This window comes from Microplitis mediator, chromosome 3 (genome assembly GCF_029852145.1).
Source record: "Microplitis mediator isolate UGA2020A chromosome 3, iyMicMedi2.1, whole genome shotgun sequence".
Classification (NCBI taxonomy): domain Eukaryota; kingdom Metazoa; phylum Arthropoda; class Insecta; order Hymenoptera; family Braconidae; genus Microplitis; species Microplitis mediator.
Genome location: NC_079971.1, coordinates 17,231,148 through 17,251,470, shown reverse-complemented (window position 1 = coordinate 17,251,470; position 20,323 = coordinate 17,231,148). Strand labels below are relative to the sequence as shown.

At 30.8% G+C, this 20,323-nt stretch overlaps 3 protein-coding genes across 7 annotated transcripts in view; 2 read left to right on the top strand and 1 right to left on the bottom strand.

Annotated features, from left to right (window-relative positions):
- Positions 1-20,323, bottom strand: part of LOC130666101 (uncharacterized) — an 83,068-nt gene that overhangs the window by 1,871 nt on the left and 60,874 nt on the right. The window lies entirely within an intron of this gene.
- Positions 1-20,323, top strand: part of LOC130666103 (G protein-activated inward rectifier potassium channel 3-like) — an 81,735-nt gene that overhangs the window by 49,528 nt on the left and 11,884 nt on the right. For 2 of the 5 annotated variants that reach the window (XM_057466785.1, XM_057466784.1), the window contains exon 3: positions 18,473-19,530. In XM_057466785.1, the coding sequence (XP_057322768.1) occupies positions 18,473-19,530 (1,058 nt within the window). Of the gene's footprint in view, positions 1-6,500; positions 7,394-18,472; positions 19,531-20,323 lie in introns of those variants that run through there. The other 3 variants (XM_057466790.1, XM_057466789.1, XM_057466788.1) reach the window with 3 other exon arrangements.
- Positions 1,077-4,765, top strand: LOC130666104 (uncharacterized). The gene is made up of 3 exons (XM_057466791.1): positions 1,077-1,936; positions 2,024-2,462; positions 2,530-4,765. The coding sequence occupies exons 1-3, from the start codon at positions 1,889-1,891 to the stop codon at positions 3,069-3,071; spliced, it is 1,029 nt and encodes a 342-aa protein (XP_057322774.1). The 5' UTR covers positions 1,077-1,888; the 3' UTR covers positions 3,072-4,765.

Below are 20,323 nucleotides of genomic sequence, written 5' to 3'. Positions count from 1 at the left end.
TTTCAGCGGTATTGCAATATCACTCAGGTTATGTTTATATATGATGCTTAGATGAATTAAGCACAAAAATATAAACTTCACGTATATGATCTTATATGATGATATATTCACACATGAATTTCATTTCCACGTACAAGTAAAAAAATTTGAATGTATTATTATATATGTTTATTCCTGACTATACATGATCATACATGACCATATATAATCTTATATGGATTGTATATCGGTCAAAAACTTTTTATGTATCTTCATATATGTTCATGTATGTCCATATATGATCATGTATGATCTTATATGGACTAAATATCGAGTAAAAATACTTTCTGTTGTATCATATATGATCATACACGACCATATATGATCATACATGACCATAGATGATCTTATATGATTTGTGTATAAATCAGAAGAAATTTCTTTGCCTTTATATATATACATATATGATCATATATGCCCATATATGGTCACATATGATCTTATATGGACTGGATATCGAGTAAAAATACTTTAGGTTGTATCATATATGATCATACATGACCATATATGATCTTATATGAACATGTATGACTCATAGATAAACATACATGAATCATATGTGATCATATAGGATTCATGTATAATCTTATATGGTCATATCTAATTATATATGGCCAGATACGAATTTGTTTTCCCGGGAAAGTAGGGTATACCTACTGTACGACTATGGTAAAGGCTACCATGAAATATAGCGAATTCATCGTATAATGCGGTAAACTCGTTGTAAAACCACAGTTAAGTCTACGATGTAATACAATAAAATTCATCTTCAAATACGGTAAACTTACTCAATTTTGATTGTAGCTGTACCGCTTTACGGTTAATTTAACGTAAATTTTCCGTAAATTACGGTCAATTGGATCCACCAGGATAATTCATTTTAATACGTAGAAAAACAGTGTAATAATGTTAATTCTACTGTCAATTAAATTTAATTAAAAATTATTATTAAATTATCGAAGCATGATCAGTAGGGTGGTCCTTATTTCGGACATTCTTAAATTTTTATGCTCCTATAGGCTTATGTAGTGCAAATTGAATAAAAAAACAAAATATCCGTCAAGTTTCAGGTCTCGATCTCAATTTTAACCCGTGCCAGACTGCGACGTAAGTTCCTCATTTAGATAACATGGCGTTTTTGGCATTGAAGATTAATTTTTCTTTATCCCTTAGTCGAAAGTACACCCTTCCCTTCCCAATTTTAAGGCCTAAAGTCTTACTTCCCTCCCCCGGTGGAACTTCACGCGCCGCACTTATTTCACCGAGAGCAAAAAATTTTTTCGTGCCTACGGAAACAGCCAGCTGCTGCCATCTATTGAACGTCTACCACTTTATCAATAAAATTTTTCACGATGAAGTCATAGATCGTTGCTTTATTTATATATACGTCAGTATTTTTGTGTCTCGTTGTTGTGATATTTTAATTAAACAGTATACTTGCAATAATAAGATGACTGGAAAAGTATCATCGGATGACTCTATAGACGAGGATGAGGTGATTAAAGATTTTTATGCAGAGGCGAAGTTAATTATTGAAACAGCAATTTTGCCAAAAAAATCAGCTACCAGATACCAAATAGTCTACGAAGGCTATAAAAAAAGTAGCTAACTGAACATCGAAATTCTCTATCGGACTTGGAAAAAAGTAACTTGGTCGTGTATTTCACAGAGTTAAGTAAAAAATTAAAACCACCAACATTGTGGAGCATCTGGTGTATGTTGAAAAAAACACTTAACGTAAAAGACAACGTTGATATTAGCAAATTTTACAATTTGAAGTGTCTAATTAAAAACTACTCTAAAGGTTACAAACCTAAAAAAATCATTAGTGTTCAAGTGGAACGGCATCATGAATTTTATGAACAATGCACCGGATTTCGTGTATTTAGTTGCAAAGGTAAGTGTATTTATGGAAAATTTCATTAATTAATTATTCAATTGATCAGTTAATTATATTAAACTTTTATTTATATCATAATTTAAGGTTATACTCGTATTTGGTATCTGTGGGGGACTAAAATGTGATGAACTTACTGAATTGAAGGTGCAGGATGTAGAAGATCTTAACAATAGATTTCTTGTGTCCATCGTCGAAACAAAAAATGATAAACCACGCCAATTTATCGTCGGAGAGCTTTTTTACGGAAAAATAAAAGAATATATTTTATTAAGACCGAGTGAATCATTTACAGACAGATTTTTCATACAATACCACAATGGGAAGTGTCAGCGGCAAAATATTGGTAAAAATAAAATTGATGAAACACCTCAGGTCATTACTTCGTATTTAAATTTATCAAACCCAAAGCTGTACACTGAACACTGTTTCCGCAGAACCGGAACGACACTTCTATCGGACTCAGGTGCGAACATCACCATGCTAAAGCGACTAGGAGGATGGAAATCTACGAGTATAGCACAAGGTTAGGTTTTTTTTCAATAAGGTTATAAATAATACTTATTATTTACAAATAATTTATTTATTTACAGGTTATGTGGAAAATTCTCTGAAGAATAGAGAGAAAATTTTCGACAGCATAATCCATGCAGCTAAACCTAGTGATCAGTTAAATCCTCAACCATCGACCAGTGGAAGCGACTCAACTGCAATAATTAATAAAAATATGAATAAAAAGTCTCAGCACGAAGAAGCTGAGTTTGATTGCTTTGATGATTTTGATATAAATGATCAAGATTTAGCAGTGATTGACGAATTATCTGAATCACAAATACCTGAATCACCGACACCATTTTTTACAAGTGCAAAGAGCAAAAAAATACTTACTTGTAATAACCAATCACAATCAACGACGCATTTTAGTTTCAAATCATCTGTTATTATATCTTCTACGGCATCAGAAAATATACCACCGTCAAAAACATTCAAATCTGACGCTAAAACTCATGCATACAATCAATCATCGGATTTTTCACCAGTAAAGACGACAGCTGATCAGACTACTTGCAATATGAAAATTGCATTTTTTATGGCGACATTGTTAATAATTTTTATTATTCGGGTATTAATTTGAAAAGTATTGATGAAAACAATAATAAAAATCGGTCTGTCAGTTGACCCTGCGGGCCAGCCCCAAAACTTCCCGCTTTTTCCGAGCTCAAGAACCTCGAAAACATTATTGTGAAGACATTTTCGAGCTCTTCGAGCTCGAAAATACGTTTGTATGCTGTTGTTTTCGAAAAAAAACGTTTTTCTCCAACGATATCTCTCAAACGAATAAACCGATGGAGACGGTTGAGGTGGCAATCGACGCGTTTTATCAAGTTCTAAAGCTGATCAAATTTTGCATTCGATTTATCAAGTCGTTTTTGAGACATTTCAGAAAAAATAAAAAACCTTTTTTTTTTAATTCTTTTGACAACGGTTTCTCTTGAGCGAATGAACTGATTTTGATGCTTGAGGTGGCATTTGACGCGGCTTATAAATCTCTAAAGCCCAGTTCATTTTGAAATTAATCCATCGAGCACATTAAAAGTTATCCAAAAAAAACATTTTTGAAAAAAATTTATTTTTGGAATATCTCTGAACGAGCCCTACCGATCAAGCTCAATTTTCTCACGGCTTTAAGATATTGACAATCCGCGTCGAATGACACCTTAAAGTTCAAAATCGGTTCATCCGTTCAAAAGATACAGGTATTTACATACGTACGTACGTACGTACATACATGCATACATACTCTCTTAAAATGAACCAGTGAAATTCCACTGATTCAACCAGTGAAGTTCACTGGTTTAACCAGTGACTAAAAGTTCACTGGTTGAACCAGTGAATTTCACTGGTTGAATCAGTGAACGACGCGCTCACTGGTTTCAACCAGTGAACTAAAAATATGTAAGCGCGCGGGTACAGCAGCATTCTGTACATGAGTATATTTAAGTGTTTTATTATGTCAATAAATAAGTAATATTTATTGATTATCTTCATGTAATATTTTAACTAACTTTTATATAACAATAATAATTATATGACACAATTTTTACAGAGTTTAAACATAAATAACTTTAGAGTAATTTTAATAGCTTGGAGCTAACCTCAAAAATGAATGACATAATTTTAAAATTGAACAATATAAAAAGCCCATTGAAAATGAAAACAAATTAAATATTTATAAATCTTAATAAATATTATTTATTTTATTACTAAATAATTTTTAATTACATATAATTGTTATTAAGACTCTTTTTGTTCACTTTGTTTTTAAATAAACGTTTATAATAAAATAAAATTAATCTAACCTATTGTGTTTATATTTATGTAGTACACCGGCGTATCACTGGTTTAACCAGTGAGCCAAACGATCATCTTATTCCACTGGTTGAACCAGAGAATTTCACTGGTTAAATCAGTGAACGCTCGGTTCACTGGTTGAACCAGTGGATTTCACTGGAAAATCAGTGAAATTTCACTGGTTCATTTTAAGAAAGTACATACACTCGGACATCATCTTGAAATTAGTCAGAATCACTTCCTAGGACCTCAAAACGTCGACATCTGATAAATATTCGATTTTCGTAAATCGGGCCGAAACCAATAACTTCCCGAATTTTTGAAAATTTACAATTTTTTTAGCAGGAAGTTAAAAAATAAATGTTTTATGCCAAAATTATAATAATAGTAAGCAATAAATGTTTTATGCCAAATAATTTATTTGTTTATGTATTTATTTTTATATTTTTTATTGGCAGGAAAAAAAATCTAGTTCATAAGCGTCAATGTATTTATTTCGAGAAAAGGTAATTATTAACAATTTTTTTTTTTTTGTAAGTACAATAATATCGTTTTTTTGTTTTGTTTTTGATGCCTGCCCCCACCGACCAGAAGCACTCGCTTCGCTCGTACTTTCAAATGTCGCGGGGCAGGCATCAAAAACAAAAAATCAAAAAGAGAAATTGAAAAAAAACTATAGTTTTATCCGATATGTCCGAAAGAGGCGCGTTAATAGGGAGCAAATAAAAAAAAAACATGGCCGACCTGTCAGCTGAAGGCAGAACGTGTGTGTATTGTTTATAGTATTCAAAAATGTAATTAATAAACGTACTTTCGACCAGGTATAAAGAAAAATTGTATACACCACATGGGAAGATAGTTGAAAGCCCTGCCCTGTGTGATAAGATGCCCGAGGCTTCGCCTCGAATTTCAACTTTCTTCCCTTGTAGTGTAATATACTATTTCACTCCGACCAAAGTAATTGTTTAAAAAATTAGAAACTCTGTAGACTTCATAATAGTAGCTATTCCTCAGCATTTTGACAGTTTTTTAGCTACTGTAATTGTGGTGGTGCAGCTAGATGACAAAAAAAAAATTTTTTTATTTTTATCTGAAATTTTAGTTTTAAATAACAGCAAATCACTCTGCATCCTTATCAGGAGTTTTTGGTTTTACTCTCACATTCACCTGGGTGAACGGTATTATCTTTGTTGCACTAATGCAGTAACTAGAAATGATGGCCGGGTTTTTCTCACAAACGAACCAATCTTATTCAAAAAATTAAAGCGCACTTCGCTACATGAGACAGTAGTACATCAATGTGCAGTCTGTAGTTTGTATTTGGAGATTCTGTTTCCGAAAAAAACTCAGCTGAAAATATCTGATAACCCCTGTTGAAAAAAAAATTTCAGATGCAAATAAAAAAAATTTTTTTTTATCCTCTTGCTGTACCACCAAAATTATAAAAGCTAAAAATCTGTAAAAATTCTGTAGAATAGCTACTATTACAAAGATAAAATTTAATGTCTGGCAAATTCTTTGAACAATTACTTTGGCAGGAATAAAAAATTGATCGTTCAATGCCAAAACCCCATGTTATTTAAATAGGAAACTTTCATCGCAGTGCGGCATGGGTTAAAATTAAGACTTGAAAATGTCTAAAATAAGAGCCAATCTAATAATCAGTTAATATTGTTCATAGTATGACTGAAGCAATAACATGGATTCTAAATCCTAGCCAGCGACATTTTTCACGTTAAAATTAGTCCTGTTGTTGCAGTTTATCCTATTTGTAATTATACGCACTTCGTGTTAAATTTGTAATGTTTTATTTTTTTTACTTCAGAAATTTCTCAACATAACAAAAAATTTGTTAGTTCAGTCGGTTTATATAGAAGTTAAAAAAAATGATTATATTATTAAGTCGAAGTTCACATTCGCGACTGTACTAGCATAGAATCCATATTTTGGAATATTCTTAGAGTAGAATTAGTGCGCAGATTGCTTGTTTAGCAGAATATTTCAGAGATACTTTTAACGATAAAATGATTATTTATTCCGTACTGACAGTTATAAAGATGAAAAAAATTATATTTATTCTATGATTTAAAATACAAAGAAGTTTTATAATTGTAATCAGGGTCTCTTAAGAGATTTGCAAGAAATCTGATAAGAGCGTGATATATTGCCGTCTTGATCGATAACAATGATAAGAAGTATCTCTTACCGTGAAATTTTCTGTTGGTATGACATCTCAGACATTATTTTGAATAAGCTTCTTAATGAAAAACTTAAAAATGTATAGTGTTCGATTGTTGAGGATTAATACGAAAACCTCTACATTTAAATTAGTTTGGTTAAATACTAAAAGTTGGTTTGTAGTGAATTTATTCAAATTAGACAGTTTAAAACTATAATATGCATTTAGCATATTAAAACTCAATGAGGTTGACATAAACATATCTACAATAAGTGAAACAAATAACATCCACCGAAGCTATAGGTAAAAATAAATGGTATATGAAAGTAAATAAAGTGCATTGCATTTAACGTATTCCAATGTTCTAGCTAATGACAAAAACAAACTATAATTTTAGAAGGTGATGAGTGATTTGCTCGAATTCCTGGTGTCGTATCTGTGTACGTAAATTTTTATTAGTATTACACAAAGACAACATGAACTCAAGTTTGGATTTCGTAATAGCATATAAGTAGTTACAATAATAATTCTTGAAAGTGATCTCATGCAGTGAGAAGTTTCACCTGACACAAATAATGGTAAAAAGATATCAAGGTTAATAGTAATTTAAAGAAGTGGTATTAGTCGATATCGAAATATGTAGTATCATAAATTAGGGAATATTTGAATGAAATTATTATTACAATGAAGTAATTAAAAGATATTAGATAGTGAAATAATTCAAACTACCGAAGACAAGTGCCAGTGCATGAAATATGAGGATTGTGAGGATGAAAGATGAATCAAAATTCTACTAAGAATTATGATACAAATAGACATTACTTCTACCCTGAAAATTCAGATGATGGAGCACTATTACAATTTCGATGCCAATCACCGATTATTTCAACAGTATCCAAAAATTCTCGATATTCGTTTAAAGGCAGGTAATAAAGACGAAGGCATAATATTGGAATTGATATAAATTGAGCAATAGTTTGTTTTTCTTTAAAAAATATTCAATTTATGAATCAAATAACAAATTAAATATTTCATTATATACTGGATATAAGTACGTTGATATGTAGGAGATAAGCAGGTAAGCCAGGCCCACTAAGATAATAATGAGTTTTCTTGCATTCAAATATGCTTAATTTTTTTCATTCACTTCTGAAGTAATTGAAAAAAATTTCCAGTTGCCGTGACGAAATTTTTTTTCAGGGTATTCCGAGAAAAAATGATCAGACCTGATCAGACATGAACAGGCATGAGTCTTCAGGCCTGATCAGACATGAAAAATGGCCATGCCTGACCAGGCCTGGCCAGGCATGTTCAGGTCTGTTCATGCCCAGTCAGGTAAAAAAATTATAGATAAAAAATGGCGCTATATAATTATATTTAATTATGTATGACTATATACAATTGTATAAAGTTATTTATATAAAAATTGAAAATAAAAAATTTCGGGCGTGTGCAAGATTCGAACCGTGGACCGCACGCTTGAAAGTTCAACCCGCAACCCGTTGATCTAAGTAACTGACTTGAGACGTGAATTTCGTATGAACGCCAAGTAATAAAAATCTTATACGTGATACATTCTTGGCTAACAAAATTTTATGTCTTATACGTGATAGATTTTTAGTCAATAAAATTTTATATCTAACTTCTTATTATTGATTTATAGTTATATGAAATTATATATAATTATAATTACATTAGATGTATATAATTCTAACTAAGTTAGTTATATTTAATTGTAACTAAGATTTTAAATTTAATCCCATATATCAGGCTGGATCAGACGTGATTAGGCCTGAACGTATTTGACGCTTCAGACATGAACGGGCATGGACAGGTATGATCAGGCCTGAGCGTATTTAACGCTTCAGACATGAATAGGTATGGACAGACGACCAGGTATGATTAGGCCTGACCGTATTTAAAGCTTCAGACATGAACAGACATGAATAGGTATGGACAGGCATGACCAGGCATGGACAGGTATGATCAGGCCTGAGCGTATTTAACGCTTCAGACATGAACAGGTATGAACAGACATGGATAGGTATGATCAGGCCTGAGCGTATTCAACGCTTCAAACATGAACAAGTATGATCAGGCCTTATCATCTCTAATTTCAGTCTTGATCATATATGAAGAGGCATGATCAGGTCTAATTTCAGGCCTGATCATACATGAACAGGCATGATCAGGTCTGATAATTTTTTTCCGGGTATAGGCAAAGTGGACAACCCTTCAAAGAAGTGAACAAAAAGTTTTTTCTCATTTCGAAAAAATAAGTATAATAAAGTTATTATATCTATTCGAACCAGAAAATGTAATGTACAAGATAAGTACACTGATAAAAATCATGTTTTCTTCCAAAATACGCTACGTACTTCGCCTATCCGCACTTGAGTCAACTGGTTTGAATAAAAGACTTTACGGTTTTAGGCTTACTATAGAAATATTTCTGTCTAGTACGATGTATTTCATAAAATTAAATGTGAGATTACAGTAAAAAATAGGAGATTAACTGCAATGTACTTTTGTAATTGAAGAAGTTAAATATGTCATTGATTGAGTGTATCCAAAGTAAATGAATACACTGAAAAAAAAAATTTACCGAAATTTATTAGTTTTAGAATGTTCACGAGCATTAATGGAATACAAAAATAATTTTTTGTATTACCTGAAACTCCCGCCGTGGAGAAATTTATAAAAAAATATATGTTAATACAAAAAAAAATAAATATTTTTAGTATGAAAAAAATATATTAAAAATCCATCGAAACTCTATAAATATATATATATATATATATATATATATATATATATATATATATATATATATATATATATATATATATATATTTCTAATAGCTCTTTTGCTCGATTTTCGTATATATTTACTTAATTTTATTTTACAATGTTCCCATAGTAAAATGAAACGAATCACAGTATAGTCAGTTGAATCCGATTCTAAATTACTATGGTACATTTTAAATTTTCAAATATACCCATATTAAACGTATACGCGTTAGTTGCGACGCGTGCTTTTCTATTGTAGCGTATACACAAGTCTTTGTCGTGAGTGCATAACCTAACTGGATTTTGTTAGTTATTATTTATCCCTATCATATTATTAAATCTGTAATAAATCTAAATATACTTGTATTAAAAAATGTTTTTCAATTGTCAAAGTGTTTTTAAATTCTAGATATACTTAAAAATTTATTGGGAATCTGATTATTATAGAACACTTAATTTTTAATTATTATTTCAGCGATATTATATTAAAACTTGAGTTATAGTAATTAAATGCAAAGCATAATTTTTAGAAAAAAAAAAATAAATAATTTGAATACTATAAAAGTTATAAAATAGCATTTTGTTTAAAATTATTTTTATTTTTGGAAAACAATAAAAATTGTTTTATAATGATTAATTAAAAAATTTTAACTAAGTCATTTAAAAGTCTGATAGCATTTAAACTGGTTCCGACATTTCATATTTTATTTTCTGCAATAACTTGAATTATCTGTAATAAAACGTAAAAAATCTGTAATAAAATAAATTAACAAATAAAAAGTTTCACTGCAAAAAAAAAACTTACAGCTAAGGTAAGAGACCTCGTATTCGTCTAGGAAACTAGTACCTGATCATTCATGTATTTGTATATCTATATTTACTAAATTTTACTAAATGAATAAATGAATAAATAAATAAATATATATATACAAATACATGGAGTGATCGAGTACTAGGTTTTTTACCTTAGCTGTAATTTTTTTTTGCAATGAGACTTTTTATTTTTTAAATTGTTGCCCTAACTTATTTTGCTATAGTGCGCATGTTAATTTTTAAATTGGCGCCTTAATTCATTTTAATATGGTTTAATATACTGTAGCTAACCTCACTTATCATTGAAATTACAATGTGTCATTGTAAAATATAGTAGTGAGTAAATAAGGTTCACCAGTAATATGTACCATAGTAAAAAGGGATGCCCATGAAAAGTAGAAAATTAATGGAAAATTTTCACAGTGTACCAATGACAGTAATTTTAGAATTGAACATACTATTTTTTGTTTATGTGAATACAAACAGGAACTTATTCTGTCATAGTGCTATATTAATGATTAATGTTAGTTTCAAATTATTGATTAATACTAGCCACAGCATTAATCACATTTTATTAATATTTTTATTTGTAAGTAACGTGTTAATCATCTAAATTCTTTGAGAAGAGACGCAATGTTTTTTAATTAATTTCATTTTTTTTGCGGATCGTAATTCAAAAAGACGTTTTTAATCCTCAAATCGATGTTAATATACACTCGCCTACGTATGGCAGATATGTTTAACCTAGTATTATATTGAGTAATTAGCACTTCAGTTAAACCCTGCTCATCTCGAAGTACTCCGACAAATTTACTCATAGTTGCAAGATGAACACGTACTTTGAAGTTAAACGAATGATGTCATCCCTCAATTGAATTTTTTGAACGATTTTCATTGTTTACAACAGCCTCATAGCAATTCCATAAACTTACTATCTGGCCATAAAGTATTGACCCTAAATTTAAAACATGAATAACTTGTGTTTAAAAAAATCGCATTAGAACACGAAACACATAGATCGTTAGATTGAAGTCTCTTCTTCTTCTATCCAAAATTTCATGAACCTAAAAATTTTTTTGCCCGAGATATAAATAATTAAAGATTGAAAAACATAGATTTTGAGGGGTATAAATTCAAGCACCGACTTTGATTGATTATACCCTAGTAGGAATGGAATGGGGCAGGATTCTTTGGCAAGATACTTGGAGAAGCACTTTGTAAAGAATTGGACAATTCTCGACCAAGACACTTGATCAAGATTCTTTCTCCAGACTGGCGGCAGACTCGGGCCAGTCTGTGACCAGAATGTGACCAGATTCTTGGCCCAGAGTTTTGACATAGACTTGCGCAAGAATCGCAAAAGACGACGAGCGCGCACCTATTTCCCTCGTTTCCACTTGAGTGTAAAAAGTATAGTATTGCAGTGGTTCTCATTTATAGTCTAGTCAACAAGTTTAAAAATGTTATTTTTTTACAATTACGCATTGAGTTTGTAGTAATGCCTAGAAAAAATGATTTCCAGAATTTTCTAGCACTTAAAAAATTTCGAAATTCTTTTAATAGATTAAGATTAATAATTAAAATTATAATTAAGGGGAGTAGAATTCCGGAAGTTGTGACAATTTTATAGAAAATTGCTTTGTCTTTAATAATCGTTTTTTTATTTTACGCTTCCGCTATTAATTTTTGAGTTATTGCTAATAATCATTACCTGTCTAAAACTTGTCAAAAACACAAATTTCACATAAAAAAACATTTCAATTAATAATAATATAATTTATTTAAAGCCGTAAGATGGACGGTGGCGTCTGAAGGTTCATCTAAAGTTTACAAGTCCAATGATATTCATACTTGTAAACTTCTACTACTTGAAGTTGGTTATTTGTCAGTTTTCAGTCAGTAATCTATCGGTCATCAATAAGTCATCTCGATGGCAAGTCGATGAAAGTCGATGGAAAGTGTCTGGGAAGTGTCTTTCGGACACATTTCGACCAGATAGAGTCTCTCGTATTTTCTATTTGATTTTGACTTATAAAAATTGCTATTTTTATTTGTAAAAAAAAAATGTCTTGTTAAATTTAATGACAAGTTCAATAAGCTATCACTCGTATTTAAAAAAAAACTGGATTCATTTTCTACAGAAAACTCACTTCTCGACTACAGTATTGTAAATGAGACAAATGTAGAATGAGAACCTCTACTCTATAGGATAGTCCCAAAGTTTAGCAATAGATGGCCCCAGATTTCTGGTCAAATTCTTGACAAATTCTGACCATGGTCTGGCTCAAGTCTTGACCAATAATCTTGGTCAAGAATCTGAACCAATTCTTGTACAATTCTTGATCTAAAATCTTTCTAAAGTATCTTGATCCGTGCTGGCACAAGGCTTCTACCAAATTGCTACTCGAGTTACTTGGTAAATTATTGTTCTGTTTCTACGCTGATTGTTTTGTGTATAGTGGATCCTTTCCGAATAGAATTCACAGAAAAAAAAAATTTTTTTTTATAAATAATTGCAACAATTTAATATTTATCGTCACGGACTATCTTGGGATCTAATTAAGATACGAGTTAGATTCAAATTTGTATTTATGCAGAAAGTTATATTGAGTATTTTACGTGAGCGATGACTGATCATCACATCACCATTCTTCTGAATTATAAGCTTTTTTAGTTTTCACGCAGGTCTTTATGACGGTCATAGGCTTAAAAACCTTTTGTAAGTCTTAAAAAAATTCTGTTGACCATAAAGCAATGAGTGTAGAAAAATTTTTTTTTGAATTCCCAGCATTTGTCGAAAAATGAACCAAACGAAAACTGTTTTTTTTTTATTTTTTTCGTTTTTGAATGTAGTTTTCAGAAAAAAATACGAAAAAGTTTTTCAGAAAGTCCTTCTATTTTTTAACTTAATTTTTCGAACAAAATTCAAATTATATCGATGATTACCATTTCAATTTATTGTTTTTATTTTTTTTTTTTCCAAATTTAATGTTTTCTGAGCACTATCAAAAATTTCAAGCATGGTGTTATGAGAAATAAGGCTAGTTGAAAAAAAAATTTTTTTTTAATCGAAAAACAAAAATATAAATCGAAAAAACATCACTTTGAAAAAATTTGAAGCTTGTAGAAAATGTCAAAGTTTTATATGAAAAAAAAAAAAAAAAAAAAATCAAAAATGGTAAACATCGAAAAATTTGTGATTTTTTCCAAAAATCTAAAAAAAACAATGAAGATAGGTTGCAATAATTTTTTTGTACTTTTTTTCGAAAAGCACATTTAAAAACAAAAATTTAAAAAAAAAAAACGTGCCAATCAGTCGAATTTTGAAAAAGTTATAGCTATTAAAAATAAAAAAGCCATTTTTTTCAAAAATTTATAACTTTTTTTTGGTTGGGTGGAAAAATTTGAAAAAATTATGAGAAACGTTTTCGGTGGGGTAGAAAAAGAGAAAAAATTTTCAGCCAAAATCTAAAGGGGTCGGGTTCAAAAGTGGTGGATTTGGCGTGGAATGCCCCATATATATCCATATGGGTCATTCCACCAAATAAAATTATTTTTACGGGGCGACCCTCGTCGATTTGGTTCAAATTTTGTGGAGTCGTTCTATATATTAAAAAAAAAATTCTCTGAAAATTTGAGCCTTTTATATGCAGCTGTTTCAAAGTTATGATTTTTTGGAATTTTTAAAAATTTTTGTTTTCAACTTTTTCATTACTTTTTTTGAAGGAAAAATTTTTTTTTAAAAATTGAGCACATAGCAGTTTTTCGTAGGAAAAATTCTCAGCTTTCCAATAAGAATGTCCATTTTTTATTTTATGTTACAGATGACCTTTTAAAATTCGATTAAAGACGAAAAAACGATGTTTATGACTGTGCGGCGCTTGATACATCTAATTTGATATTTTTTTCTGAAAGCTGAGACTTTTTCCCACAAAATATGTGATTTTCACGATGTGCATATTTTTTGTTTGAACAAAATTAAATAAAATATAAACTCTCTATGATTAAAAAAGTTAATTCTTATTTGTTTTGAGGATGTTGATACATTTTTAACACATATATATCTTAAGCTATCAACAATAGGTGAGATAGGGTGCACTGCTTGTGTTTTTTTCACCGTTTTCGACTCCAAGTATCGTACGTCTAAAACATTTATTTTCTATAAAAAATCGTCATTCCCTGATCAAACGAAACGATTTGTAATGTTAAATGCCCATTAAAAGGGTGATTCAAAAGTATTAAAACTATTCAAAAGCATTAAAAAGTATTTAAAATTTTTTTTCCAATCGTTTTAAGTCGTTTCTTTTATAAATTTTGTGGTGTGAGGATATGGTTTCAGGTATGTATCTGCAGTAAAGCTCTAAAAACAAAAATTATAAAACTATTTTTCATGATACCAGCATCAATGGTTCAAGTCTAGGAATCTGTAATTTGAACTTTGATTCTTGAGTTTTGTTCTATAGTGATTTCAAACTATTGATGTCATCTGCGTTAATGACAGTTCTGACTTTGTAATCAAGTTTTATAAAAATTTGTGTACATAATAAATAGTATTTATGGTTTCTGTTTAGTTATAAATTGCAAATCATAAGTTAGGCGTACACTAATGGTTGATCACACCATTGGTCTTAATATAACTTGATTCTAACTGGCTGCTGACACTGATAATAATTTTCAATGCAGGTAATCATGAACAAAATAGTGTGTAACACTAGATAAAACACGACTTCAGATTGCAGTTACTGTCAGCTTTTGCCTACGGCTCGGGCAGCCTACTTTACTATCGTCTGACATCGTTTTGCTTCATCTCTTGCCGCACAATGAACTATTACAGTTTGTTAAAACTATAAAATCAATGACTTGCATTTAAATAATTATTGATTTTGTTCAAACAAAAAATATGCACATCGTGAAAATCACATATTTTGTGAGAAAAAGTCTCAGCTTTCAGAAAAAAATATCAAATTAGATGTATCAAGCGCCGCACAGTCATAAAAATCGTTTTTTCGTCTTTAATCGAATTTTAAAAGGTCTTCTGTAACATAAAATAAAAAATGGATATTCTTATTGGAAAGCTGAAAATTTTTCCTACGAAAAACTGTTAAGTGCTCATTTTTAAAAAAAAAAATTTTCCTTAAAAAAAATTAATGAAAAAGGTGAAAACAAAAATTTTTAAAAATTCCAAAAAATCATAACTTTGAAACAGCTGCATATAAAAGGCTCAAATTTTCAGAGAATTTTTTTTTTAATATATAGAACGACTCCACAAAGTTTGACCCGAATCGACGAGGTTCGCCCCGTAAAAATAATTTTATTTGGTGGAATGACCCATATATATCTTTAAAAATCATGATTGATCTATTAATCTAACTCTATAGAATTCATTTTATCACATTAACTGCAATTTTTTGCTACTTTCCGCAATTTTCATGGGTTTTTTGCAATTTACTTAAAAAGGCTTATGGTTGAATGAACTTCAGATTTGGATTCAGCGGACCAAAAGACATGAAAATCATACTTGATCTTGAAATTTTTTCTTGACCCAAGAATTTATTTTTGAAGAGAGCTAGTTATCTTACTTCAAGAAATTCTTGTCTTGATTTTTATATTCTTGGCTCTAAAGATTTTATATCTTCGATGGATAACTCTTGTGTCTTGACCCGAAACTATATTATCATCAATAGACACTATCGAACTCTTCAAGCAAGACTACTTGTCTTCAACTAAAAACGTCTTATTATTGTTCTAAGAACTTTAAATTTTTGGTTCAAGTAGTAATGCCTTGATGGAAGATGATTTCAAAGTAATGAAAAATAGTATAATACTCATCTAGGGAGGAAAGTAGGACATTCCAGTCCACATGTATAATTGCCTAACTGAGCCGAAGGTAAGGCTGGCAAACACGCGGATTAAAACATCCTACCTTCTTCCGCGTTGTGTATACAATTTTTCACCAGATCTGCATCTGAAAGTTTGAATTCTAGCCTCTGTTTGTGGGAAGAATAGCACATGCGCTAATTTTTATCATTTGTGTTCACGTTCTTTGTCAAAAGTGTCCAAAACGCCACTTTAGAAACGCTAGAACTAATATTCACATTGTTTTTATTGATGGAGCATGTTCCCCATATGCTTCACATAGCAAGTAATGTCCTTCAGTTACACTTTTCTTCAAGCTGAGGCAAAAAAGCAACGCTTCCCCCAAATGTTATTTTGTTGGCACAACAGTTGACATAGTCAAAACACAAAGAATGCAAGTTGTTTACACGAGCGAAATGACACATACTGATTATTAGAAGAAAATGGGGACGCCTTAACATGAATATAAGTACAAGATGATCTGATTCGATTTCATACTAATGAGGCCATCTTGTGTAAATTCCTTAACGCTTGTTTGTACACCTACATATGGGTCATTCTATATCAAATTACATGATGTTAAAAATCATACTTTCTGCCACTGCCCTGAACGAAGTTGCAACTTTCCGGCTCCGTTAAGCAGAAAAATAGTATAAGCACCTCGGCCAATAAAAAAGAAAGCCTCAGACCACATGTTTGTCAGCCTCGGCTTCGCCTCGGTCAATAATTACATGTAATCTGAGACTTTTCTTATTTTACTGGCCTGGGTATGTAATATACTATTTTTATTTAGCTGAATTTTTGACATCTTTTTGTATGTATCAAAAGACGTTTACCAGTATATTTTTAGCGCTTAATCTCCAAAAGTTCTTAAGATAGGAATTTTTGAGAATTAAAAAAAATAATGGAGTGGTAAGTTTAAAAAAATCATTACTCCCGATCATTTCATCATAATCTGAACGTGATGGGGGTCATTTTGTTCGTCTTGAAACGTAGTTTTCGGAAGAAAATATTTTAAAATTCGAACTTTTTTTTTTACTTTTTCAACTCAAAACAAATTTTTTTAGCTTTTAGTCGAGATGGAATTCGGATATTTTCGATTTTTTAACCCACTTTTTCTTTTTTTTTCCGCAGTTTTTGATGATTCATAAATATTTCGCAATAATTTAAGTTGAAAAAAATATGATTAATACCAATCTATACTCACAAAAAAAATGTTCAGACATAACCATGTCTTTTCAAGCATGATCAGGTCTGAAATTAGATATGATCATGTCTGGACATGACATAAAATGTTATAACTTCAACTCTTCGTCGTTGATATCTTTTGAACTAATTGATGGATTTTGATGTTCAATATAGCAATCAGCGCGATTCGTTCAGTTTTTGAACTAATTGAATTTTGGAAATGATTAGTTCAGTCGTTTTGAAAATATTCGCAAAAAACCTTTTTTATTATTTCTTTCTCCGATGATTTTCTCAAACAAATTAAGCGATTGAGACGGTTGAGGTGGCAATCGACGCGTTTCATTAATTTCTAGAGCTGATTATATTTTTAAATTGATTAATCTTGTCGTTATTGAGAAATTCCCAAAAAAATTAAAAAAAAAAATTATCATTTTAATTCTTTTGTTTACAGTTTCTTTTGAACGAACAATCCGATTTTGATGGTTGAGGTGGAATTCGACGCGGCTTATGAAGTTTCAGAGCTAATTAGATTTTGGAATTAATCCATCCAGCACATTACAAGTTATCAAAAAAAAAACATTTTTGAAAAAATTGTAATTTCGAAATATCCCCGGACGCACTGTACCGATTAAGCTCAATTTTTCACAGCTCGTAGGAACTGATAAGCCATGTCGAATGCTACCTTGGAGATCGAAATCGAGTCATGCGTTCAAAAATTACTGAATATTTAAATACAGTCGTACATACATACATACATACATACATACATACAGACTACGTACGTACGTATACACATGCGTATAATCGGAAATCCTCGTGAGAATAGTCAGGATGGCTTCCTAGGAGTCTCAAACGTCGAGATCTGGTATTATTTGAATAGAGACACGCTCTGGTAAATAATCTTGTTTCCTCAGATGTTTTGATATTAGATGAAACTATGGCCTCCTAGACTCCCTAATGTTAGTGGCCTCAGCAGTTGCTTCGATCATCCCAGTCGATGATACAGTCGAAACAACAAATATTTTATGCTAGATTGATCAAGTAACTACAATTTCAATGAAATTTATCACTAAGAAACTACTAACTAGACCTCGTTCCTCAAATCAGTCTTTCACCTGAAGTTACAAAATGATTCACAATCAGTATTTTGGAAATGTGCTTCTTATACTTTTAATATCTACACGAAATCCATTAAAAAATAGAGATTTTAAAGTACAGAAATCTGAATACTTATCTTACAATTCACATGAGTTCATAAAATACTTCGTCATAAATATCCATATAAACAAAAAGACATCAATATTTTATGGAGTTTTACTTTCATGAACTTTTTAATATAGGTTGCTATTATATTTCAGGAGCCGCTACAGAACAGGGCCAATAAGGAGATCTCGTAGACGAGCAGTATTCAAAAATGGTGATTGCAACGTCCTACAATCTCGAATATCTCGCAGATCGTTGCGTTTTCTTCAAGATATTTTCACGACACTTGTTGACACACAATGGCGTTGGACATTACTCTGTTTTACGCTAAGTTTCGTTTTATCTTGGCTTGGTTTTGCAGTCATTTGGTGGCTTATAGCCTTTACTCATGGGGACTTTGAAAAAAACCATTTACCTCCCTTTCAAGCTAAGAATAATTGGACACCATGTATTTACAATATTTTTTCGTTCACCAGTTGTTTCTTATTCTCGGTTGAAACTCAACACACTATTGGATATGGTAGCCGATCGACAACGGAAGAATGCCCTGAAGCAATATTTGTAATGTGCATTCAGAGTATTGCTGGTGTCATGATTCAATCATTTATGGTTGGTATTGTATTTGCTAAAATGAGCAGACCAAAACAACGCACACAGACATTATTATTTTCACGAAACGCAGTAATCTGTCAGCGAGATGGTGAACTTTGTTTCATGTTTCGAGTTGCTGATATGAGGAAATCTCATATAATTGGTGCCACCGTAAGGGCACAAGTAATCCGATCTACGACAACTAAAGAAGGAGAAATACTTACTCTCAATCAAGAAGAATTGAATGTTGGTACAGATGGTAAAAATAGCAATATCTTCTTTATTTGGCCTATGACGATAATTCATCAAATCAACGCTGACTCACCATTCTATGATATGTCAGCCGAAGATATGCTGACAGAAAGATTCGAAGTTGTTGTTATTCTTGAAGGCACAATTGAATCCACTGGACAAACTACTCAAGCAAGATCCAGTTATTTACCTCACGAAATTTTATGGGGTCATCGCTTTGAGCCAATGGTAGATTATTCGAAAGAACGCCAAGGGTATGAAGTAGATCATTCACTTTTTAATTCTACTACTCAAGTTGATACGCCATTGTGCTCTGGGCGAGAACTTACTGATTTTTATAAAATTCAAGATGATTCACGCTACAGTACAGGTTGGTGCTAATACTCAATTTTGCTATACTGCTGTTTTCAAATTGTTTTTTTGATTACAAAATATTTTTATTCATTTAATCATAATTAATAACGTAATACTAGTCATTTATTATTATCAGAAAAAAATTTTGTTTAAGGTGTAAAAAACGTCAGTTTTAAATCGAATAAAATTAATGTAAATTGTGTTCGTTTTTTTAAATTTAATGTGAATTTTCAAAAATTTCAAGAAAAATATTTAAATATGATCATATATGTTCATACATAATTAGACATGACTACAAATGATCATACGTGATTATAAATTACAAATGATTGTCGTTCTTCAGTATCTTTGTATTTATCTAGTTTTTTCTCAAACTCTCACATGTATAAACTTCAAATTTAATTAGATAGTAGCTTATCACTTACTATTATGAAGCGATGAAGATAATATCTACATAGTCAGTAAGAATATTCAAAACATGTTTCAGAATTCATGAAAAAAACAATCTGTGTATCATTTTGAGGTTTGACAATTACGATCGTTCATATAAATTGCAGAATCAAATCGAATAATTATAACTTTTCATAAAACTGTTATTTCAAAATTCACGTACTTTGAAAACTGATGCAAAACTAAAACGCAAGAGGGTCATGCAACGCTTCTATAACAAGATGAAAAAACAATTGAGCGAACTCTTGTTAATACAACCACACTAATAATCAATAGAGATGAATAATTTTATTGGGGATTTCTAATTATTATTCAACTATACATAATATTAACACGATCTGCAGCATCGATACCTAACG